This window comes from Ammospiza caudacuta, chromosome 3 (genome assembly GCF_027887145.1).
Source record: "Ammospiza caudacuta isolate bAmmCau1 chromosome 3, bAmmCau1.pri, whole genome shotgun sequence".
NCBI lineage: Eukaryota > Metazoa > Chordata > Aves > Passeriformes > Passerellidae > Ammospiza > Ammospiza caudacuta.
Window position 1 is genome coordinate 40,987,408 of NC_080595.1, and position 26,858 is coordinate 41,014,265.

At 37.0% G+C, this 26,858-nt stretch overlaps 1 protein-coding gene across 1 annotated transcript in view; it reads right to left on the bottom strand.

Moving 5' to 3' along the window:
• The window catches only part of PRKN (parkin RBR E3 ubiquitin protein ligase), a 554,180-nt gene that overhangs the window by 419,744 nt on the left and 107,578 nt on the right, over positions 1–26,858 (bottom strand). Inside the window, exon 4 of the mRNA XM_058801467.1 lies at positions 23,729–23,847. Coding sequence (XP_058657450.1) covers positions 23,729–23,847 — 119 coding nt within the window. The remainder of the gene's footprint in view (positions 1–23,728; positions 23,848–26,858) is intronic.

The window sequence follows — 26,858 nt, forward strand, 5'->3', positions numbered from 1 at the left end:
GAAATGGCGACCAATCTTTTGCTTCCTTCTGTGCTCAGGAGAAAATGTTTCATTTTGTTTCTAGACTCATTTAAAATAGAATGAGAAAAACAAATAGAAGGGAAATTGCTAGAAGGATTGCTTTAAGAAATTTGTATTGTATTTAATTCTGAATTGTTCCCATGTGATAGTTTCCTCTACAACTCTGTTTAATTAGCTATCTCCACTACAGCACCTGCCTACTCAGACAGCTTAAACCAGTTCCTGTTTTCCATAAAGGGTCCTTACAAAGGACCCTTTGTATCCTTACAAAGGAATCCTTAGCTCACTTGAAACTTGGATTTCAGAGCCAATCTGAACCTTGGGGAGCATGGACCCTCATGAAACACATGGCATAGGCACACAAGGAAAGGCCAAGTGGACAAAAGTTGTCAAGAGCAAAGTTGGAAGAATGTCTCTCGTTTCATAAATCCTAAAATCTTCCATCAAAGCTACTGTGTTCAAACTAATATAAAGATTATCCCTTAATGAATTTTGATCTGCCTGTTACTAGTTTTATGCTTATCAGTACCTATTTAGCTGATCAAAGCGGAGCCCAAGAACATAAGTTTCATTTGCTTCCAGAATCTTGTTAAGTAGAAGCACACAGAATCACAGAATCCTTCAGAATAAACAACCAGAATTTTGTAACTCATAGGACATTGTTAAAATTGATGTGGGGTGACTAAGCAAAATAAGATTAATAAGAAACTTCTCAGCATCTACTGGAAGGACAGTGCAATATCTGCATGATGATAATGTTCCCTTAAAATCCACTACAAAAATAATCTAATACAGCAAGAAAGGAATAGAAAAGATATCACTAAAAGTTAGAAAAGTCATAAAAATAGCTTGTTTTCAATGTCTAGGAAATTTAAGGGAGTACAACAGACCACTTGCTTCTTGACAGAGAAAAAGGTGGTCAGCCAGCTAGGCTTTGTAGAGGACTATGTGTAGGTGCAGTAGATGCAGATCTGTTGCTAGCACTAGAAATATTCATCTGTGTCCCAGCTGGCTTGTGACAAGAAAAACTATACCTTGAGTTTGCCTGTTTCAAACATTCTTAATAAGTGAAGTGAAGGTCTGCAGGGTATGGTCACACACATCAGACCTCAGTGTTGTTATGAAAGGTGGAATCACAACAGTTTATTAGGTAAACACTAATTAGTGATTGTCTATTAGAGAATCCAAACATGGCTCTATGGTAGGAGAAAAGTCAATGAGAAAAAGCAGAGTGCCAACTCTATATTTTCAAAGGTACTTGCATTTTCAGAGCTGAGTGCTTTGCACCTGTCATTTCCCATCTCCAGGGTGCACAAATGTTAAACTGGGCTTTTTTCTGTGGGTAATGAAAGCAAAAACAACCTGTACCTATTGCACGCTAGGAGCAGGGGAAGGAAAAGGCAAAGATCCAAACACAATCTAGGCGATGCAGAATTGGCACAGGCAATGAGGAAATGCATGGACTGACATGAAAGCAAAGAAGCTCATGCTAAGGTATATTTACTGATGAAAGTTATTAGAGTGCTTTCCAGTTTTAAAAAGCCTCCTTTTATCTTTATGTGAAGCAAGAATTTGCCAAAACCTTTCTATGGTAAATGTTGCTTACTTGTTCTCATTAATCAAATTCAATATTTAAAACTGCCACAAGTCCCTACAACATTTTTCTAATGACTATCACTTTTTTACTGTACATTCCCCTGTTTTTCTATAGCCTAAGTAACTGCCTTAAAATTCACCCCCTGTAGCAGATACAGAAACAGCTCCAGGCTGAGGGAAGTGAGGTGGAAGGAAAACAGCAAAGTTGGTATCTTCTGCAGTTGAAGACTGATAAAATCCTGAAATCATGATTCAGTTGACTACACAAATAGGGTATGAAAAATTCTAGCGGTTTTAAGCCAGACAGCAACCCAGAAAATGAACACAGCACATTGTGAAATCTAAGCAGCTCAGTAAAACAGTGTGACACTTCCAAAAAACACATATAGTCCAACGGGCTGTCACCACACAACCCTCTTTGAATGAGAGTACTACTAAACAACATCACTTCTACATATTGCTATCACCCACAGTGAGCTGCAGATCTTACTAATCTTACTAACAAAAAAATGCATCTTTCTAACTATTAACACAGACACACACTTAAATATTTCCAAAGCAAATTGTGTAGAAAATAAGCAGACAACATGCACAAGTGAATGGGAATGTGCATACACAAAAGAAAACATCAAAGGATCTCTGTGAGCATGCAATCACATATTGCTCAAGAAGAGTCATGCTGACAGCATGTCTAAATTCACATTTGTAAGACTTCCACAAATGTTTTTCTAAGCATATTTTTGAGGGTGTATGCATTCATATTCTGATTTTACACTGACCAACCTATGGGGAGAGTAAGGTTCATTTCACAGTCCTCTTTAGATCCCAAAGTACATGTACCCAAAGTGCATGGGACAAATAGAAAAGACTTTTGTATCACTCAGCCACACTTTCTTCAGTTGTTTACTTGTTTATGTTACTAGTGGCATTCAGCCCTCTGGTTATAAACTTGGTAGTGAAGATATGGTAGATGCTTGTGGGGAATTGGCGGAAAATGGGAGGTTTGCCATCAGAGATGAGTTTATGCAACCTTTCTGAAGCTGCTAAGAGAAGATGCCTCCAACCACATCTTCTAATGACAAGTTTTCCACAAGGAAGTTTAAACTAAGTTATATTCTGCCTAGAACAACCATAAGAAAAGCTCTTGTATACTGACAAGATGAAAAGATGGCAATAATTTACTTAATTCATGTGTACTTAATTCTAAATAATAAAATAAGAATCTGTTCAGCAGTCCTAGAATGGTGCTGTAGGAGTGGCTTCTCCACTTGGAAATGCCTCCACAATGAAACTTTTGACATAGAGCTTTTTGTTGCCTCTGTTTCTGAACTGGAAGAATGTTCTAGGCAACTTAAGCTGAGAAGGAATATATTTATTTGCCATGCTGCATGCTGGAGCAGCTATGTATTAGACCTCAGAAAACTGTACATGTTCTTGAAAGTCGATGATTGCAGAGAGATATTTTTTTTCTCTCATATCTTTGAAAAGCAATGCCAGATATTAAGCAGTGAATTACCCCAGTATATGTGACACCTAGCAGGTGTCACAGGAAAAAGAATTCTAATGGCTGATTTAGGGTTTTATGGTGTACATTACCTGGGAGGAACTGGAGAATCCCACTTGCTGCAGCACTATATTGCAAATGATTCCGAGTATCAGTGGTATAAAAGAGAAATTATTCAGTTTAGCATTAACAACTTTGCCCAGTCTCTCTGGTGACCCTGAATATCTACTTAAAAATAAAATGTTTTCAGCTAAAGTCTTTTAAAAAAACTTTAAAATGATAATAGGCATCTAGTCTAGATCAGGTGTATTTCTGCAGTTTTCAGGCAATATTAGCAATATTTTTTGCTCATATTACATACATTCTGCTATATCTGAGATGAGATACCTTGAAGACGCTGTATATATCTTTGTGACAATTCTTAGGTAAGTTCTACAGTTTCATGCATCTTCTACCAGGTATTAATGTTCAAAGTTCTCAGCATCCTTCCACTGCACCCGGGGGGCTGACCAGCTAAAAAGCCCTTTGCAAAAAAGATAGTCCTGATGGACAATGAACAAGAAACGTCCCCTTGTGGCAATGAACAGATTGTGGGCAATCCTTGGAGATACAGCCCAACCAGACATGGCCCTAGGCAACTGCAATTTGTTTGGGGCTAAATTTGCTTTCCTCTGAGCTCCTGCAAAATATCTTTACAGAAGGATGAACCTGGATCCCTGAGAGAGACTGTTCCAACGCCGCCATTTGCACTGGAGTTATTATTTGGGACAGGCTGCTTGTTTGTTTATTTGAAACACATCACTGGAAACAGGAACACTCAACAATTTGAATATGAGTCAGAGCGTGGTTTCAATATTACACGATGAATTTCATTTCACAACAAGAATGTCAGGATTGTAAATTTAGGGATGAGAGTCTCTGGTAGCTGTCCTGAGCTGGAAATCTGAACGTTTGATATCTATGGATTCTACGGCTCACCAGGACATTGCATAGGGATGCATCAGGATAATACCTCAGATACAGCAAAAGATGAAAGAACAAAATACATTCAAAGTGCAACAGTTAGAATTCAAACACCACAGTTTTACAGGAAGCTACATGTTGTCAGGCACTTTCCTAAGTGATCAGAAAGAAGCAAAAATATACTACTGGAAAATATAACATTCCCCTTCTATAATAGATGCTATCTACTCCACAACATTGCCTACATTTTCTGAAGATCCTTCCCCCAAGTTAAGCAGATCTATATTAATAAACACAGTTATTAATAACAAAGTAACCTTTGTGTGCTGTGTGACAAATTCTGTCATTGTTTAAAAACGTTTAGGACTTGATGACATTCATCAAAATATATTGTTGAGAACTCATATATTTCTCTCAAGCAGTTTTCATAAAAGATGAAAGCAGCATTTACAGAACTTACAGGGTCACACAAAAGCAGCGGAAGGATATAAGTAATTAATAGTTCTGGCAACACAGAACTAATATGAACATTATCACTTTACCTCTTTCAATACCAGGCCCTAACTATTAATGATGCCATAGTTATTGATCCGTGAGAGTTTAATTTACAAAATAGCATTTTCAGAGGTGGTATAAAAAACAAGCTCTTTTCCTGAGCCTTTGTGTCTCAGCTCAAATGCTGAGATTTTATTAACCCTCTGCCTGCAGATGTAAAACCTAAATATTTCTCTTTAATTAAAGAAATCTTTTCAGTCATAAATACTTCTTTTTTCTTTTCCACTTTTAACAAATATTTTATTCATAATCAAAAGAAAGGGGGATTAAAAATAATTGTTTTGAAATGTATGGCATAATACTTCAAAATCTAAGACTATTTCCCTGAAGTACTTGATTAATGTACCTTAGCCTTGATTTGGAGATTTTAAAACTTCCTTACATTCCTCTAGTTTCACTCTGTTATAATAATGCAGTGGCTAAAATGTGTACCTTGGAAAATCCTTAAGAGTTGTGCATTTAAAAAAGTGACAATCTTCATTTGAGGAGATTAAACTAACTCAAAAGGTTGAATACAGTGATGGTTGGTCAAAACCTATACTGTAGAGAAGACTTCCATTAGAAAGGACATATAAAAATATACCAGCTTCAGTCCACATAGATTTTTAATATATGAACAGACCTCTCCTAGCATATATTTAGACAAAATATCAGAGTATGGCTTTGTGGCTAAATAAAATTTAATTACAAACACTCTGAGAGGACCATGCCATTTTGTGCATTCTGCACTCTACACTGAAGACATGGAGCAAACATACTTGTGAGGAAAACCAGAAAAACCATGGTGGTGGTCAGCATTTTCTCCCCTGTGCTTTTGGGTCCATGTAGTGCCTTCACTTGAAAACCTTCATTAAAGAAATGAGATCAATGCTGTGTCATGACAGTGACAAAGGAGCACAAGTTATTTTGGATTCCTGGTTTTCAAGAACTGAATTTAATTGCCGTGGTTAGGAATAAAAAGACATTGCTAGAATCTATCATATGTTACAATATAACAAGTTAGAAACAATAGCATCAAAAAATGTGACTGCAGTTTAAACTAAAAGACATAAATCAAGACTACACACTTCACTTGACATGCTACAGCTACTTTACATGCCTAAGATACGAGGCAGGGTTTTTTCCACACTTTGCAAGTTGTCCTATTTCACCAACAAGAAACTGAAAAATACTTTTGTAAGCAATCAGCTGACTTATTTTGAAGTAAAATCAGTGTTATACTGATCACATTTGTCCAAACTCACCAACATAGAAGACCAAACTCTTTTTTTACTAGTAACTTCATTCTCCATTAGGAAACCCTCAATGTTTAATTCTATACAAAACCTTAAAGCATTTATCAATTTATGTATCTATACTTTTATTTGTATAAGACAAATTCAGAGAGAATATCCTACTTTCTCAATTCTTTAATCTGTTTTTCATACAAGAGTTAAGATTATCTTTGGAAATTCAGTTGGGTGAACTGAATTAGCAGAAACTGAGTTAGCAGTAGCCATGCACAAACCTGTGAGACTTTCCAAAATAGCTCCTGAGCAAACAGCTGTCAACCTGCAACTGCTTCTGTTTTCTTGTACCAAGAAGTTTGAAGTGACTTCAACCAACTGTAACATATTGACTTCTTTATTTTAGGTCAATGTCTTTACCAGCAGCTGCTCCACTGTAAAACTTCTCATTTACTGGGGAGTACAAGGGGGAAAATTATAATAACAACGAAGGTGAGAATGACACTCTGGTACCTGAGAGCAGTTAAATGCAAAAGCAAAGAACCCAGCAGTGTCCCAGAGAAAGCAAATGATTTAACCGCATGGCTGCCTACCTCATTACTCAGAGAAATATAGTCTTGCAAGTTTTGCCTTCATCCTGTGCTGTGAGGAATAGCAAATCCCAGCATTTCATAGAACAGCTGTTACAGTGAATTTATGAAGTGCATAGTCTTCATCTTCCTCTGTACCTTCCCTCCTTTTTTCCCCCTTGATCAGGCATCAGCAAAACAGGCATGACTGATTCCTACCTTTTCCATTACTTATTTATGTATATCTGCTCTGGGGCTATACAAGATGGTGGGAGAAGTGGGAAACATTTTGCACATCACTGTTGCAAGACAGTACTAGTATAAATGGCACTGATACAGCAAAGTATCTTCCCATAGGCACTAATTAAAAAGCAGTAAGCTCACTCGAGAAGCATTTGCTTCTGTTTTTTCCTTCAGTACTCAATGCACTGAAGTTTTTCTCCTTTCTTTCCTGATTACAGCTACACATTGAAACCTGAGATAAATGAAAGTAGGAGATAGAATTTTAACAAAAAAAACATAACCCAAATCTCTCTTGCTACTCTCCTGTGCATGGTTTTGTATAATGTGTTACAGTTGAAATTTTCTGACTAGACTAGAGAGCCTTATTTTTAGAAATCTGGCTTTGAAAGAGCTGCTTATTAACAAAAGCCTGGGTTCTGAAAACAAGCTTCTGTCTTGACTACCAGTTTGTTATGAAATAACAATATTTTCATATTTTCTCCAAAACTTTAACTTCTTTAATAGTTACCACATATCTGTCACTGTTTAGGACGAGCATTGCAACATGGGCATAAATTGTATATGCCTGTGTGAACATATAAGGTTAGCCAAGTTATACTCTGAGCAAAAGTAAAATCAGTGCAAATAAATGAAGATCGTTTACTTTGCCTGTAAATAAAATGTAGACAGCTGAGAGAGCAAAAATTGGTAACAAAGAAATGAGACCTCAGAAGTCAACAATGGGGAAAGAAGGGAATGGGAGGAGTAAAGGAGAAGTGAAGGCATTTCACTTTTATTTAGGCCTATCAACAGCTATCCCTTGACTTCCTGCAATTTTGTATTCTCTGTTGTCCCTTTGCTTTTACACCTGGTCACTATATAAAGACATCAAATAAACAAATGTCAGTAAAATTTTTTAGTGAGCAAATTAGGGAGCAAAACATGTTTTAATACTGAGGAAGCAAGGACTCAATCCATGCTTTTCTGCTGAAGAGGTAGGTGAAGAGTCTAAGATGAAGGACTGAGTCATAACCTGTAACTCTACTTCCTGTAAGTCTGTAAGTCTCCTTGGTCTCCATCTCTCTGAGACAATGTAACTGAATTCAATAAAGTGAGTTTAATTAATTGATCAACTTCTAATTGAGACTTTAAACAGGAAAGAACTGTCTGCTCATCCTGTGTAATGAGATGCTGAAATTCCTACTCTGCTTCTCATAAAAAATAGGCTTAATTTCTGCAATAGAACTGTAGCAGTAAGAGCTAAAGGGCTATGTTAGGTACTGGTAGAAGTCCAGACAGGGCAAATTGGAGTTCATCAGGGCCTACAAACATACCAGAGAAGTGGTGTCAGCTGGCCAGTACTGAGTTCCTGATCTTCTGTCTGTGAGGTCCAACTTAGCAAGTTTAAAGCCCACTTCAATTTATTTGCAGGTCTACAGTCAATCTACTACAGTCTGCATTGAAGAAGTGTATGGAGTGTGGTTAACATTTCTCTCCCTCATCCCACAATGCATTTCAATATTTCAATTTATGTCTTTCCCTCCCTATGAGTACTTTTATATCCACACCCAGAGTGTAAAACATTTTACTTTAGAAAGAAAAATAATGTGCAAATAAAAGACTATGTAAAATGCCTATAAAGAATTGCCCTCTTATCTCACCAAGAGAGAAGAAGAATCTTCTTGGATACATACATATTTTTTCCCCTTAAGTCTATAAATCATGAACAGGAGAAACAAAAGTTCCTGGTGTGTTGAAGAATAGAAGTGATAATGCAGAAAGAACAGGAGAAACTTTGGCATTATGGTATTTTATCTGTTGAAGAAAAGCACATGTTCTGATAGTGACATGCTTAGGCCTGGGCCCAGGGGAGAAGAATGAAAACAATTACAATACCACTGACAGATGTACTTTACACTGGGATTTACAGCATCTTAAGGAAGTGTTGAACAGCCGACCCTTCAGCTCCAAGGTTGGTGTGTCACAGGGTTTAGCAAACTCCACTGGTAGCCACCAAAATGGGATGAAGTTCTGCTCTGTTCTAAAATTCATGACGCCCGTCTCACTGACAAACAACAAGCTAGAAAATTGAAATGAATTCCCAAATTCAAGTGCAGACAGGTGGTGACAGGAATCTAAATCTGGGAAACTAAATTACCATCTTTGTAAATCTCTTAGCATAGTTAATGACAAGTTAATTACTTTTCTCACAAGAGGAATTTTCAATTCCATTCTTCCTACTGGCATCTGCACTGAAAACACTTGTGTATCAAACAGGTCAATTTAACAAATGGGATTTTTTCTTTAGCTAGTCCACATAAGATTTTATCTTACAGCAGTCCCAGAAGTAGTAGTCTGTAGCTTGTGTCTTTGATATGGTGCTGAGTAACTGCTGCAGCAAATACTATTATTTTCTAAACCCTATTACAAAGATAGGAAATCATGATGGAGAGTTTCTACCACAACACAAAGGCAGGAAAAGTTTACTTCAGCCATAAAATTTCCAAAGGTGATGAAAGGGAGCGTAAAACTTTTGAAGATTAATTTTTCACAGAGACTTAATTTTCCTTTCACTTTTATGGGTGAGGATTAAACTTAACTTCACTCAAGTCACATATTGTAGGTGTAAAAGTTTCGCTTCAATGTAAAACAGCTGTAAGTGAGAGAATAAAGCACCTGCTTTTTATGAACTTTCAAAGTCCGTATATAACTGTGCTTGGTTACTAAACACTAAACCAAATGTATTATTCTAATATTTTTCAGGATAAATTAATTAATCATGAAGAAATACAGTATATTGATGAATTAATTAATCATGAAGAAATACAGTATATTGATGAATACATAAAAAGACCCTGTCTACAATAGCACTGTGATTTTCAAACCATGATTAGGCATAATATAATGTTAAAATAAAGATAGAACTGTATTCTTGTTTCTTATACAGCACCCCTGTTAAAAGTTGTGAATCTCTGCATATCAGGGTCATTCAGGCATCCACACACAGAGACTGGTGCCTGAGGAGAGCCTCAGCCAGCGACGCTTCCTGCAAATTTACAGTGCATGGATCTTGTTGTTTACTCAGTTTTACACTATACTGAAACTAGACTAAAATTGTAAAATAACATATTTGAAGCCAAGAAAGTGCTGCTTAAAATTCAATTTACCTATCAGTTGCTATTTCTCCAAAAGAGACCAATGACTCTCTCCACTTATTCCCAAAATGAAATGATATTCTGATGTAGATGTGCTGCATCTGGTGGTGACAAATGGAGAAGTCTCTTCCCTCGTGCTTCCCATTTGAAAGGTATTTTACACACACACAAAACTATGCTCCCCTGTCCTTCCTCAAAAGTCCTCATCTGTGTCTGCCTTATCCCTCCTCTCTTGAGTTTGCAAGTGAGAGCAGGAGGACAGCCAAGGAGTAGCTATAGACAGTCATGTCCTTCTTCATTTCAAATGGAGACCTCCTGCCAGTAAATTCATCAAAATTTTAGCTGCATAGGTGAGGTGATATAAGGTTGTGATGAATCACAAAATAACTTCTTATTTCACCTATTTTTTATTAAAAAAAAATTGGTCTCCCAATTTTTTTATAAGTATGAGATTCCTTGTTAATAGGTTTGTTACATTCTGCTGAGTTTTAGCTCTGTATGAAGTAAGTAGAAAAAGCCTTTTCATTTCATCTTAAATATAGAGACATACTTAGAGATTTCACCTCATATATTTCAAGAACAAAGATATTAACTGAGTCAAATACCAAGAAACAGATAAAGATTCCACAACATATCAGAGCTATTGGCAATAAATCATATTAAAAATTGCATAACAGCAAGAATTAATAAAATCAGTCCTTTCCTTTTCCCACTTTATTCTACTATATTTTGTTTTCAGGAGGCTAACTAGGGTTTTCACATCATCCCACTAGATTTTGCAACCATATGGTCAAATGGAGAACACAGTGACTAAGTGGTAGACTTACAGCCTCAACAATCTGCATTTGAAAATGAGCAGATCCATATGTTTTTCTCCTTCTCTATCTCTCTCTTTTTCTTTTCTTTTTTTAAATTTTTTTGGTGCATCCTGTACCAGTTGCTATCAAACTTGTCCAATTTTTGCCTAAGACACAGGATTTCTACACTGAGACAGTTTAAATTCTTAAATTCCTAACAATACAAGAAGCTTAGAGTTTGCTCATTAGAAAGAGCCTTTCCCAGAAGTTAATCTACTGCCTTGGGTTTTACTAGCAGCTTTTGGATTTATGTATAATTGGAGAACATTTATGTATAATTAAAGCACATACAGACAGGTATGTCTAATGCAAATTGTTTTCTAAGTGGGATGCATCTATTTACTGTAAACTAGTGCCAAGATTGTTGCAGCCTAACTCCTTACAGGTCTACTTTTTGAAACTACTAGCTACACATTGTTGAGACTCATTAAAAGTCAGTACTAATGGCATGAAGGTTTTTGATATTTTCTTTATCATTAACTTCAATGTCACTTAAAATACTGGCATAGATCAGATTCTGGACCAGCTTCTTTCAGGTGAAATCTTCTTTCTTCAGTTAAAAGAATAAAAAAATTACAAAATCCACCATTTTATGCATTTAGTTATTTTATACATGCTCCATACACAGAAAATCCTCACTGCAAGACAAAAAATTCCTGATGAGAGGAGTGGCTGCTCACGGAATATGCTCTAATAAATAAAGTGCATCACTCCTAATATGCTTGATCATATTCAGTTTTAATCAGACTATTGAGAGAGGAATCTTTAAAGAGGAGGGAAAGTATTAAGCTACATTTATTCTCACTTGTGTATTGTTAATGGGCCTCACATAACCCTATTACTGAAAAGGGAGTAAAATCAGGCACTGATTTGGCTCACTAGCCACAGTAGCCCTTTTTTGAGAGAAGCCCCTGATTCAATTTCTCGCTGGAATGGATTTTTCACAAATAAGGATAATCCTTCATTTAGTGTTTACACACTTGGTTGCCTCTTAGCATTCCTGCCTGTCATATCAAGTTTTAAAATTTTATTGAAAGTTGCCAGAATTCATTTATGCATTAGTTGGTTTTATTATAGTTATGGACGAGCTGGCATTCAACAAATTTTGCATGAGGAAGTAATAATCATGATTTTATCAGAATATAACAGGAGCCATACCAAATTTTGCTTAATTTTCTTGTGACATGCTACTGTCCATGCATGCCCAACATATGCAGCCAGCACAAAATGAGTATCTGTACTGGCAAAAAGTAAACTATTTTCAGTCTTCTACCTTCCTTCTCCCCTTGTCATCTAAGACAGACAAAAAACATCAGGCCTCCTAATTATTTTATCAGAGGATACAGGGCAAAATGTATTGTATCTACCCATGTCACCTCCCTGAAGTACACAGGAAGACTTTACTCACCACACAAAGTTAAAGCTCAAATAAGAAAGCTACAAAGTACCAATTCTTTTTATATTCAACAGAATATATAAATTGAAATATGCTAGAAAGAAGTAAAAGCAGAAGAGAAACATAAGAGTCAAACTGAAGAAAACTTTTCCAGCAGAGTACTAACATTTTAAATAAAATGACAAAATTTGTAGAGTCACAAGAACCTTAATCTAGCAGCTTCATTTTAGTTGAAGTAGATAAAGCCTATGAATTCCATTTTCCTCTTTAAATTATTGTTTTGCCAAAATACTAAAGTCAGCAATCTTAGCCCTCATCACCGGGCCTGAATTTCAGGAAACAGCTTCTTAAACAAGCAAAAAAAAAACCATCACTGACACAGAAGGGGACAGAGAACCAAAGAGGGAACCTGCTGGCTCTTGTTTCTGATCCCAGTTCAGCCTGGAATCTGAACTGCCCCATCCTGCATTCCCCTCAGTTGGGCTGGCCACACGGATAGGAGGAAATCAGGTCTAACACGTGATGACATTACCTGAATAATTATAAATATATATTAAACATAAATACAGAATATTGTCATGGCATCAAGACCTTTAGAGAAATTAAGAGGAAAAAAAAAAGTCTTGGACACTGTTCCAAGCCAAAGAGTGAGGCAAGATTAGTTTATTTTTAAAGTCCATCCTCAGTAAATAAATCTGTACATCACTATCAAGAACTGATGGTATATTATGACATGGTCTTATGCCAAAAAACCCCACAGTGAATAACACCACATAACAAACACACTACCTAAAATGCAAGCAAAAACAAAAGTGAAAGAAAACATAACTGTTGCATAGTGAAAGCACCCTTGGTTCCATAAATTGGTATTGTGGCTTTTGTTTTACCTTTTAAGAATATTTAAAGAATTTTTAGTACTGTACAAAAACCACAGAGTGTCCTTTTCTATTACTCCAGAATGAAAACAACCCTTAATTTATCACCTTACAAATGACTGAATTAATTTTTATCCTATAAGACAGGAGATGCATATGGAAGCTGTTTATTTTGATGGCACCAGACTGCGCTATTTTAAATCCATTTTTCTTCTCACCAAAAGTAGTCACACTTCCTTCAGGCAGAGACTCAGATTGGTGATTTGACCTCAACAGAAAGGTCCATGAGGCTCAAGACTCATGCAAATAATCAGAAAGCCTTTCATTTCAGTGATTTGTTCTTTGAAAAAATTGTATAAAATTATTTCTAACCACATATAGAAGAAGCTTGGAAGTTTTGGACCTGAACTAAAGCGCATATAACTACAGATTCAGAAGAGATTGTATATTAAAAGAAAATTATTCTCCCACTCTTAAGCACCCCCTAAAACACCAGGAAAACCTTGGGTAAAACACATTCCTGCCTATTTGCCCAAGTTTGTCAGTTCAAAACACAAAAAGCAATTAGACCTGACTGGAATGGAAAATCTAACTTCAAGGTAATTCATTTTCTTCATCTGCAACTGAACTTTTCAAATCAAGCAAGTCAAAATATGCACACATAGTATGAACATCCAGTACATGTTGCTCAGATGAGGACAGTGCAGAATAGACAGTACATCCTCTTAGACACACAGGAAGGAGAGCAGGAGAAGAGAGGCAATCTGCAACGTGAGCAAGAGCAAACACACTTTGGGGAAATATGTTTTTTATGTTTTGACAATAGACCCTACCATCTATATTGTTAACAGACAAATAATACCATCTCTGGTCATTTTTTCAAAGTCACAGACATTCCTCTGCAACACTCCTAAGTCAGGATGAGGCAGCAGTGTTTTCATCTGGCAAGATATTTGCAGAGCTAAGCAGAAGAATACCAGCAAAAACATCTCTTGGTGCTCTTAACAGGAACCTGAGACATCAGCTAAAATGCAGTGCCATACTCAGAAAAAGGTAACTTCTGCCAACGGAACTTTTTTGACTGTACCTATGGAAATAAGAACATGTAGAACATACTGATTTTAATTATTAAAACCTGAATTCTTTTTTTTTTTTTTTTTAAAGCCAATAAAATCTAGAACTTGGGGATGTACATAAATATCTGAAATGAATGTTAAGTGCTTCCACCATCATCAGAACATAAAAAGGTGATGTGCACATGCAGGTCAAACCTACGTAAATGTGCTACTGATTCTCTCTTCACTCATCTTTTATGACAGTGTGCAAAGAAAGCCTAGAAAATGTTCAGGGTTCAATGTTATATGTATGTTTGTATATTTATTTTTAAAAAAAAGGAACTGGACTCTTAAGATAATCAAATTCTTAACACAGAGGCATTTATGATATTTGAAAACTACCCCAAAGCAAAAATAAGCCCTTCTACATTCAAGATATACCACTAAACTCTTTTTTCTGCATCATGTAGCAAGTTTTAAATATATGCAATTACTACAGGGGACCAATAATGTTTGTTCTATCCAGTTGCTTGTAGCAGAAAAACTTAAATAAATACTAAAAATTAATTTTTGTATTCCTAACTGGTCATCACACCCAAGAAGAAGGGGAAAACCCTCATTAGAACACCACATACCTCTGCTAAGACAGTCAAATCAATATAACTACCCTGGTTGTGGCTCCATCCTGTTGATAGATGTTTTATAGTAATGAAGCTCTGAGGAAAGGTTTAATGACTTTGACCTTAACACCTTTAGATCACAAACCTATCTAAACAAGTCAAATCAATGTAACTTAAAATCAGCTGATTTTTTTAGTTAAAAATGTCTCAGTTTTACTTACATAGTGTTTAACTATCCCAAACCCTTCTTGTTGAATAATTCAGTCCAAAACTAGGAAAAACAGCACAAGCTGTGACATTCCAAATGCAAAGATTTGGAATGATTTCTTCCACATTGACTTAGAAAAAATACCTGTTTATAGTTCTTTTAGAGGTAAACAGTCCCTTTACTATGCTTTAAATTAACCACTAAAAATTATCAATAATTTAAATAATAATAATCATCATCATTACTATTATTATAATGATCATTATTGTTATTATTATTGAGAAAATACACCAGCTTCTTAATGGAGATGAAGGTACACTTGCAAGAAAATAGTTTGACATTTGCTACTTCCGCTACTACAATACCTTAAGTAAATATACTTGTTTTTTCCTCCTGAGCCAGATGGTGCTTTAGATATTTCATCATCTTAAAAACTAGGATGAAAATTACCGACCCTTTAGATTTGTTTAATATTCATCATAATCAAAAATGTTGAAGTAATGTAGTGTGAGCATGATCTCTTTGTACCCACAGCCATCCGAGGAATAATGCTGGGTAGACAGAAGTCTGACTGTTCTTTAATAAAGAAAGCAAATTAGGAGAGTTATGCACAGGGACATCTGAATCTCAGTGGCAGCTGCCATATTAAAAAAAAAAAAGAAAAAGAAAAAAAAAGGCCCATTATCACATCCCATGATTTGCTTGTATTGTAATACATTCCAGCAACACATTCACAGCACATTTTGGTCTTATTGAGTAGAAAAGGGGATCCAGGAGGGATCAAGAAGGATTTACCAACATATGCAGCTATGGCTCTAATATCTAGAATGCTGATGAATATTCATTGTATCTCCTTTCAACGTAAAAGGCTAAGAAACTTTAGAAAGAGGGCCCTTCTTTGTGAGAAGAGGAGTTGCTGTATGGAGAGAAGGCCATCTTTGCATGTAAAGACAATGACAGCAGTGCTGCCAAAAATTAATATGAAACTTTTCACTTCCCTGGAGAACAATACATGTTTGTGGGTGCAATATGCAAGCAGAGGGAAAGAGCATTGCCTCTCTCATTACATTTCTGCTCCCAAGGAGAGGGGGCCCCAAACCGCCCCCCAAACAAAAGCTGAATAAGGCTTACTTATCACATTTGTTGCTACTCTTTTTTTTTCTCCTCAAAAGGTTTACATGTAAACAGAAAGACATAACATTGATAAAAATAGCACAAGACCGGTAAGAGTGAAAGAATTTAAAGTCCACATCTGATCTATATTTATACATTCGGAGAATGTGCTATATTGCATGAAAAAAAATTCAATAGCAACTAATATTTTTGACGAAACAAGTGATACTCTGAGCATGGTATTTCTTACTAGTCCCAGGCCTCCCATGAAGTACTGAAACAGACATTAGTGATGATCTCCCTCTTGTATAAATATCTGAAGGGAGAATACAAAGAAGGCAGAGCCAGTCTCTCTTCAGAGGTGTCCAGTGACAGAGCAGAGGCAATGGGCACAAACTGAGACACAGGAGGTGCAGCCTGAGCATAAGGAGCAGCTGTGGGACTGTGAGGGTCACTGAGCGCTGGCACAGGTTGAACAGAGCACCTGTGGAGTCTCTATCTTTGGAGATATTCAGAAGGACATGGTCCTGGGCAAGTGGTTCCAAGTGGCCCTGCTCAAGCAGAGAGGGTTGGACCAGATGACTTTCAGAGCTCCCTTCCAACCTCAACCCTTCTGTGGGTCTGTGCTTCCTGATATCACAGCAACTGCAAGGACAACATGTGCTGAACACCATCTGCATTACTAGGCATAAATCTATCCTCTCTGGCAAAAGGGTTTATTAGACATTTGATTCAGAAACTCATGTAAAATCTTATCTGAAAGTAAATTTGGTAACTGTTTTCCCTTTCATTTATGACTGTTGTCACCCAGGCTGGAGAAACTCTCTCTAGGCTTCACATTAAAAGGCAGTTTTATTTCACAGCATGACTTGAAGCAGTACATAATACTGAAGTCATTTTCCTTCTTTCTAATGGTATTTTTTTCTAGCTTTCAAGACACTTTATAATGTGTAACCTCACTGAAAACACATACTGCAATAAATATTGTAAATCATGCATAGATATCTCAGAGCTTCTAATGGAATTGAGTTAAAATATACTTTCTTATCCTATTAAAATAAAAGAACTTGCATCATTTTTTCAATATAGAGGCAAAAACCGTTTCCTCAGCCAAGTTTATTTTGCATGAACGAATTGCCATTCCTGTCTTTTGAAATGGATGAGGTTTTTTTCATAAATCAAGTATGTGTTTTCATTTACTGTATATTACAATTTATGCCCAATGTAATGAAATTTTTCTTAAGGGATATTTAAAAATAAATAAAAGAGGTAGATAAAAGCCTGAATAAAACCATGTCAAGTCTTCTGAATCCTCCCAACTGTTCTCTTCAGATGGAGCTGAGCAATTTGGAAGCCATCCCTAATGGCATTGCGACTGTGTGAGACAGGTGCAAGAGTGAGGCTGTCTTTTAAGAGATTCAGAATGAAAAGAGACAAAAGCCAAAGAGAGAAGTGGAAAAGAAAGAATAAAAATTGTTGTAAAATAATAATTTTCAGCCACCCAGAGTTGAGCTTTCTTATTTCTGTAAGTGCCATGGTATCTTAAACAGGGCCCAAGAATATCTGCTGGAGCAGCCTCCCCAGGGTGTATCTGGATTTGGGAAAATTTAACATATCATCAAAGAAAAGAGACTTTTAAAATTTAGAATTATCCTGTTTGTAATTTTTTTTGGTTTTTGTTTTTTGTTTTCCTGATATCCATGTTATTAAAAGCAATGAAGACACTTGATGAGCAATGGCAGAATCAGACCTGCAGATGCCCTGTGACCATCCTTAGGGATGTTCCATCAGTAATTCCAAATTTTGAGTCAGCTCAGCAGTAAATTTATTTAATGCTGATGTTGTGCACCAAGTCACTGCAAGCAGTGTGAGAACAATAAGGAGACGTGGATGACACAAACTCCTTATGTGAATGGCAGCCCCAGCAGCTCACATTCAGCATCCCTGTTACCATCAGACCACTTCCATAGGAGAAATCATTGCCCAAGAGTACATTGCCCTGTGCATAAGATAGGGAGAAGATCAAAATATCCCTGATTTCTCTCTAGAATCCTGGCATGGCTAGGGTTGGCATAAACAACAGAATAACTCATTGATGTTTAAGATCTTCCCTCCCTCTCAAAAAACACTGGTTCATTAGGAAAAAACATTAGGCTTACAATTTAGAGTGCTGACTTAATATAACTAATGAAGAAAGATTTCCTGATTCTGTGGAAACCCTGGGAAAAATTGTTCCAAGAGCTTATTTTCTCTGGCCTAGTCTTCTCAAGGCACCATTAACATCAGTGCCCAGTGGTGGCAATTTAGATGTCAGAATTGAGGCATTTTCCATTATTTATGCAGAAAGAAGCACACGTACTGAATACGTATAATTTCCTGTAAATGCTACTTCTGTCAGCCAAATGCAGGGAAATTAAGCTATTTTTGTACTTACACATTCATTAGCAGGAACCCGACAATAAATGGTTGTTTCAGGTTTGTTAGTTTGACTGAGGAGTCACACATTACAGTGGTAACTTTTTTATGCACAGTATTCAATAGAAGCATTTTTAACACATAGTGTTTGTCATGTGTAAACTAGAATATATATCGAAAACATTTGTATCCTCCCAGAACACATGTAATTTTGGAGAGACAAATACCTAAGTTACCCAGTCTCAAGAATTCAATCACATTTTTAATATCTTCCCAGCCTGTAAATGAGATCACACTTTTTCACATACACTTCTGTGGCTGTTTATTTCGCAGTTTACCTTTAAAGAACAAATTGATTTTTGTAATCTCTTTGCCATATTACCCCAGTAGTGTAACCATCAGAGGGGAGAAGCTGACTCAGCAGCAGTAAGGACTACATAATTTCAGAGGTGCTACTTGTCCCTTTTTCTTTCAGTCAGCCTTGATCAGATGCAGTGAACAGTGCTCTTTCCTTTCTCTGTTACTGAGGGAAGATGCAAGTAATTAATTCCAGGAAAAAAATGTGACTTCAAATGAGCAGTGGTGAAAGGTTATGCACTGTGAAATGGAGCTTTACAATGATATATTAAAAAACAAAAAAAAAAAAAAAAAAAAAAAAACAAAAAAAACCCACAGATATAAAAGGTAAACTGCTTTTTTATTCTATATTATTGTAAAATAAGTTTATATTAATCAAAAAGAAAATACCTTATTAAAATAGCTTAAATGGAGATAGGAACTAAGAACTCAAAGCAAATTACTGTGTTACAGATATTTCTCTTCCTAGGAAATATGAAAGTATCAAATTCCAAACACTGTACTATCATCTGGTAGGAAGACCACTAACACCATATATGACCTGGTATTTATCAGTCTTAATAAAGTCCCTGAAAGACTCTCAGAAGACTCTTGTGCCAAACTGGGATGTACCACACAGCCAATGCTGACAAACCACCCAAATCACAAGCCTTTCATGGTTCCAGAGAAACAAAATTCAGTAAATGTCCATTTCTTTGTTAGGTTTAAGATGAAAAGAAATAGATGTAAGCAAGATCCTTAATTTGATAAATAACAGAAGAGCAGTTCTGTGGCAGACACAGTTAACAAAACCTGTGACGTCAAAAGGCTCTTCTGGAGCACAGAGGGCAGGAACAGCAATGGGACAATACACACCAGGTGTGCCTTAAGTGATACAAACTAAATCTCATCTCAGCTGTAAGACCTAGATCTGAATATAACTCCTCATGCCTGAAAAGATCTGACATAATGATGCGAACGCTTGCAAAGTATAGAGGGCAATGATAAACTCCTTTGGTGCTTGTGCTGGATGATATACTGAAAACTCAGAATTAACTAGCAAGGACACAAGAAGAAGAATGACCAAGTAGTGATGAGTCCCCACACCAGAAATGGGTTCACCAGAGCACCTGTGCCTGAATAGGGGAACCCCAAAGTCTATTTGTCACACCTCAATCCAGACTCTTACTCTGGTTGAATTCTGAATTATGACAGATACCAAATCAAAGGTTCCTGTCTTTTTTTACCAGGAGTCACACAGAGTCAGACAGATTGGAAAAGTGTGGGTTTGTGTATAGCTTCGTGCATATCAGTTCTCAGAATCTAGCCTTCCATTCACAGATACACATTTTTCTTTCCACTATAGAACTAACACTGTCTATGTTAACATTGTTACAGCTCCGGAAGAAGGACTGCAAATGTGACTGCTCCAATCAGACCTTTTTGTGGGAGTTTTTGTTTGTTTCTTTATTTTGAGTTTTCTGTTCCTTTGTTGATTGGTTCGTTGTTGAGTTTTTTTGGTTTGTTATTGTGGGGTTGTTTTGGTTTTGTTGTTGTTGTTTTTGTTGTTATTTGCTTGTTTTTCTTTTCTGGAAAGAGGAATGCACTAATTTTCTGAAAGGCTACTAAAGTTTTCAAGCTATATGAAAAAGCTTCCTGGTAGGCCTGTAGGTGGCCTACACAAGACTCCCCCACACCAATCTTTACAGATATCTTTTGTGCTTGATTAATTAGAAAAACTAGGGAGATGCAATATTTTTACAGTGACATTTTCTTATCATTAAATTAACTGGCATACATCTCCCATAAAGCATTAGGTCATGAAATTTTTGTAAAGTGCCAGGTAAGTGCCAACAGGTAAAATGACAAATGTAATATTTAGATGGTGTCTGTGGTAAAAAAAAACACCAGTAATCTGTTTAATTTCATAGAAATATTGCATCATAAATCTAATCTGAGCATCACATATTAAAATAATGCTATGCAAATAGCCATGACTACTAAATATGGTTTTAGAATAAGACTACTTAATGGAAAAAGTAATATTTTAAATGTCAGCCCACACACCATGAAAAAAGAAAGCTCAATTTAATCAGGCTGGTCATTTGTATCTTAGGTAGTCAAAGGATTAGCATGTAGAGTAAGTGAAGGCTGCATGAGGCTTTGTACAGGTTTTACACAGGTATTCACTTTCATCTCAATAAAAGATTTAGTGTAACAAATGTTGGCTTACAGAGTGCTTTGGTGCTTATGGCACAAAAGAGCTTCTGTGCTTCTGAGCACAAAAGAAACTTGCTGTGTTGCCATGTAAAGGTCAGGCACAGTTTTCCAAGACTGGGGGGAAAAAAGAGAACTAAAAAAATAAGTGGCTTTGCTGACAGATCTGTAGTATAGTGGTACAGACAAGTGTTTTTAATAGTTTGTTTATGTCAACTTTATTTCTCTCAATTTATAGAGAAATTAGTCAACTCTTAACTATAGCACCAGTAGAGAGAATATCTATTGGTAATCACTGGTACAGCCCTGTGGGATTGGAAAGACAGAGGGTTTGGGGTAATATTCTAACCTGAACTTTTTTTAACCTTTTCAGCAGACTTTGCCCATTGTAGACTGCAATGGATCAAAGAAAGCAGGGCTAATACAGCTCACTTGCTCTGAGAGACACACTTTTGCCTGGCCTTAACACAGAGTGGTCTCTATACAGTAAGAAATAAGTCTTAGTACATATTTGAAGCCACTCCAACTGGAATTGTTTTCTGTCTCCTTGGAAAGTGGAGCAGAAAAGAAGGTGCGGCAGACACCACATGCAAAATCTGCACCTACTCTTTATAACCACAGGACTGAGATAGATGCTGTGTGTTTGTAAAACAAACTGACTTGCATAGCACATTCATGACATTAGGAGTGCCCATACTGCAAACACTGCACTTTGGAAGCCCACAGGAGTGCCAGCCCAAACTGCAGGAACAGCATTCTCACTGTTCCTAACTACTGTGCTGTTGCTGTGCTCTGCTTCAATTCAAGAGGAAAAGAATGATAACAGATTCACTCTGCTTTGTGGAGAAAGTAACAAGAATCTCAAGTGCAAATTATTTTCACAGCCAAGCATTATTTTAAAACTAAAACAGAATAAAATTATTTTAACTTTCCAGAAGATATCTGCCTTTCCTCTTTTGTACTTTTATGCTGAAGTATCTTATCAAATCCTCAAAAAGCTGGGATTTTTTGAATCAACCTTGAAAACTGAAACAGCTTCCGCTACAAGTTTCCAGCCACTTTCTTTTCATATGTGCTGTAAAATATGCTAACAGAAAGAAGAAGCAGCTGTAATCTGCTCATTCAATTGAATTTATCAGCCTGTATATATTTATTGTGTCATTGAACCCATATTTGCCAAAAGAATGTAGACCCATGTACATTCCAGGCAATCAGAAGTTATCTATAGGTGTACACTACTGAAACTTCTTGTAATAGCATTTCCACCATGGAGTTATGAGGAATTCCTGGGAGACAATGCAGGGTTGATGTTTTTTGGTTTTTTTTAAGTCCCCCAAACCAAGAACAGTATAGATTCTGTAAAAGCTGAAAAGTTTGGAAATGTATTTAGGTTTATTTAATACAAGGAATGCAATGATCCCAAATCAAACAGCACAGATGTGAAAGTCATCATTTCCAAAAGTGGACATGCTGAAGGAAGCCTCTGAGTCTAGCAAAGGACTCATATTGTGTGATGTCAATGGAATCTGTAAGATTCAGACTCATCTAGTGACAGAAGCAATGCCTTTCAGCAGCACTGACTTCATGTATACCAGCTGAATATAATATTGTCTGTGTTTTCATCCATTGGAAATGTATATTAATAGTGTCTTCTCTTGTGTCTTGATTTATATAGGATTCAAGCCTAGGCTAATCACCAATATCTGAATACAAATTTTGAGAGAAAAAGAATCTCCTTAGATGTGCTCATCTGGAACACCACAAAATGCAGCACTTTGAAGCCTCTAAAATAAATCAGAGATAGTTGGTTAATTCAGGAATAGCACACAAAGCTTGAAGGGCATTGTAGTAGTGGCTTTTTGAATTAGATGTGTATAAGTATGGTATGGTTTATTCTTTTCAAGGAGAATATAAAATCTGGGGTTTTAATTGCTATTTTTTTACAGTGCTATTACATGTAAAGGCATTGAAGCACCGTGCTACATTGAGAACATAAAGCTGAAACTTTAAACCACAGCAAAAGACAAATTTAAACACTTGGACATGGGCTGAATATGAAAGTTCCTTATAACCAAGCTACATGGTATGGATCAGTCCTCTTCAAGACCTAAGCCTCTCCCACAACAAACCTGGTTGACTAATCTGATTTAGCAGAGAGGAAGAACTCTCATTGAACAGTAACACAACCAGTGAAATTTAGCAGCACTCAGATAGAAGAAAAAAACCCTTCAGACCTTTACACAACTGCATATTCAACTCACTCCCCAACACTCTCATTTTAGGGTGTAAACCAAACTTGAGAGATCTCTTACTAGTTTTCTGTCCAAGAACAATAATTTTTCCTTGACTTTACATGCTGCAACAGAGTTGGAAGGATTAATATTCTCAACTACACATCTATTCAAAAACTTCTGGCTTCAGCCCATAACGATCACAACATAGATCTGAATTCAGGTGTTTCTGAGGCCTTAACAACAGCTCCAAGGTTTGAATAAACATCTGTCATCCCATCCTTTTAGCACATATGCAGTTGCATAGATTGTACATACAATCAGGTTAATCATCAGTCCTTTAAATAAAGAGTTAAGTGTGTCTTTCAAGGACTGGAGCTCTAGTCTGCACCATGTCTTTGTATATGCACCAAATAATAGAAACAAGTGAGTGAAATTTTCAACATCCTTTGAACTACTCTTCTCAGCTATAAACAGCAAGGAAAAAAAAAATAAGACTACATATATACATAGCCATATGTATGCAAATAGAAAAGACTAAATATGTCATCTCCATATACCCCAAAACCTTGAAACAAATCCAAAAAATCTTACCCTTGCCAACGTCAGGGTTCCTTGTTTACATACACTGCAGCGGACTCTCAGTTTTCCAGGCTTCACAGCTTGGCAGAAATTTTTGCAAAAAACATAAAAACTGTTGTAACTTGCTGCACCTGTCAAGAGGAAAAACAAACAAACAGGAAAAAACCACTTTTGATGTAGACTGAAAATCAGGAGCAAACTGTCATGAAAGCTTTCTGTTTATAAGTGATAACATAAATTTCATTTCTGAAGAGAGCTTTGTGATCATCTTTTCTTGCCTGGTCTAGTTCCTAACACCTTCCAGTAACTCCTGCTTGTCAATCAATAAGTACAGGTGAACTACACTACAACTCCTTGAAAATGCATCCAGAGCTTATCACTGATCAGCACCAAGTGTGCCATGGTTTGGGCCTGGCAAAGCCAGAGCCCCCATGAGTACACCTTCTCCCTGATGTCTGCTGTGAGATGTGACCAGGAATAAGCAAAGCAGGCTCCAGCTTAAACATAACGAAAAGTTTATTAACTAAACTACACAAATAATTACTAAACTACACACAAAAGGAAAAAGAAAACACAAGGAAAACGAAAACCTCACAAAAACACTCTCCTCCTCCTCCCCCCTAAATTCCCAATACAATACGTCTTCCAAAATCACCAATTCTGGGTCCAGCACCACCCTTTAGATTGCTCAAACTTTCAGTTCCTCAAGAGGAGAGGGAGTCCTTCCATGTGTCGTGGTGGCCTTTTCCATCCTTGTTCCGGTGCTCTCACCACCGAACAAGAATCAGGGCTGCTTCCAGGGTTGTCTTTTTAAGGATGCTTTGTCCAGTTCCAGAAAAGCACAGTATCTCACCTTTGGGACATCTGTCCCCCCCATATTTTATATACCCCTTGGGGCCGAGGGGTACCCACACTGAATCTTCTCTGGCACTGGGACATTTCTCCCCCTGGACTCAGTCTCTGTATCTCACGGAAACATGGCTCTGTCCATGGCTACACAAAAGAGTCCAGCATAAAATGCCACTCCCTCTTCTCCATTTTTCCAACATCTCTCACTCTCTCCCTCTCTGGTCCAGACCTTCATCACTCGTCTAGGAAGGGTTAATGTTCTGTGAAGTTTTCATTGTCCCAGAAGGGTTAAAAACTCCTCCAGGCGGCTGGACTCCTGGCTGCACACACCCCCCATCTCCTCAGCCGGGCTGCCTGCTGCCAGCACATGTTTACTGAATTTCAAGGTAACGGCACACAAACACAGGCTGCACTCTCTCTCTCTGTCTGTCTCCAAGGGGTGGCGGGGGGGGAACAGGCTGCCCATTGCTTCCCGGCATTTCTTTACTTCTTCCTTCCACCCTTGGGGGGGCCAGGCCTACTTCTCCTGGGCCGGGCCGCATGGCTTTTCCCCTCCCCCCGCCCAGCCAGCAACTGGGCCGGGGGAGAGACCCAACTCCTTCCCGCCGGAAATCCAAAGAGAGCTCTGAAGGAAAAGAACCCTGCTTTTAACTCCTTGGGTTTGTGGTCTCAAGAGGCGGATCCAATGCCCCACTGGTCAAACCAGGTGCCCATCTTAAAATCCAAACACCCATTGGTGACCACAGCAAAAACAACATATCCCAGATGTCCCATTTCCGGTCGAACCGCAACAAAGTGAAATCTTTGGCAAGTGATGTATGAGATTAATTACCCCAACCCTCCATAATTTGCATCTCACTTCTACTCTAAAATCGTCTAGCTGCAATTTTTATGAGGTCAAATTGCATGAAAATTTCTTTAGATGAAGTTTAAAAGATGAGTTTTACTGATATCACAACAAGAAAACAATTTAGCAAATTTACTTCTACTCATGGAAGACTGGAAGCCAGTTCTTTATTCTTTCTGGCAGCCTTATAACCTAGCAAAGTTTGCAAACTGCTGCCAAGATATTAGGCCAAGTAAATTTTCAAGAAAAATGAAATTAAACGCATTCTGTTCTGTGAAACTATGGAACAGAATGTGATATGCAGAGAATTGTCAAAGCGCAGGGCAATGCTAATGAATTTGATTTCACAGGCAATGCTGATCACTGTTTGAATGAAACATTTTTTAGAACAGTTATGGATATTCCTTACAAAATGTTGGAATATCTCTGGCATGGTTTTAATCTAGACTGGACATCTCCAAGGTCAGAGACTCAAGGTTATCATCAGAAATTGAAATGAGACCAGAATAAAGTTTCAAACAAAAATTTCTCAATTTTAAGAGGAGATTTCACCCACTAACAGTAGGGAACTTCAGAATCAGTAGCAAACCCTTTGAGATGAAAATTTTTTTACTGTCGTTCTCCCTGTTCTCTTATTTCTCCCTGCATTCATCAGAAATATATACTTTACGTACATGTGAACCCTAGCACATCACCACATTAAATATGACCTGGAATAATATTTTTAAACATGCCTGACTTCCTTTATTTTTACATGTCCTTTATACAGTAAAGGGTCAGAACCTGTGTTCTGCCAATGCAAAATGTCAATCAACTACATTTTATACCTATTCATGGCTGTCCTGATTTAAATGTGCTTGAATATGATATAAATGTAACTCAAATATGATTTCAGTATCTAAGACTCAACCTCAGAGAACTCTGTCATACAAAAAATCCTTTTTTTTCTAAGAAAAAGTATGCAGATGTCTACAAAGAAGATGCACACCGTTGAAAAAGATATTTTAACACTTCAATTTTTCAGAAACATTAGCTTCATAAGAGTATATCAGTGATGTATCCAAAACTAATTTTGGTCAACTGATCTATCAAGTGTTTTCACTATGCTTCCTTGGAAAGTATTAACCACCATGGCAGGACATAAAGTACTACAGAATTTAAATGGAATTCAGTTTTTGTGGAAAATGACACACACCCATATATTCACACACGTACACACTTTTCATATGAATAACTCAAAAGGCTGAGAGCACACTTCTAAAATCAGTCTAAAACACAGTTCTGGAATGAAAATAGTTAAAGGAAAAAGGTTTATGCTGAGCTATTTAATATATGATTCAATGTTGTGAAACTTAATATGACAAAGTTTTGGACAACTGGACATCCATTAATTTGTACTTTGCTGGAGGCTCTCATTACTGGAACTGAGAGCATGTCTGGATTAGA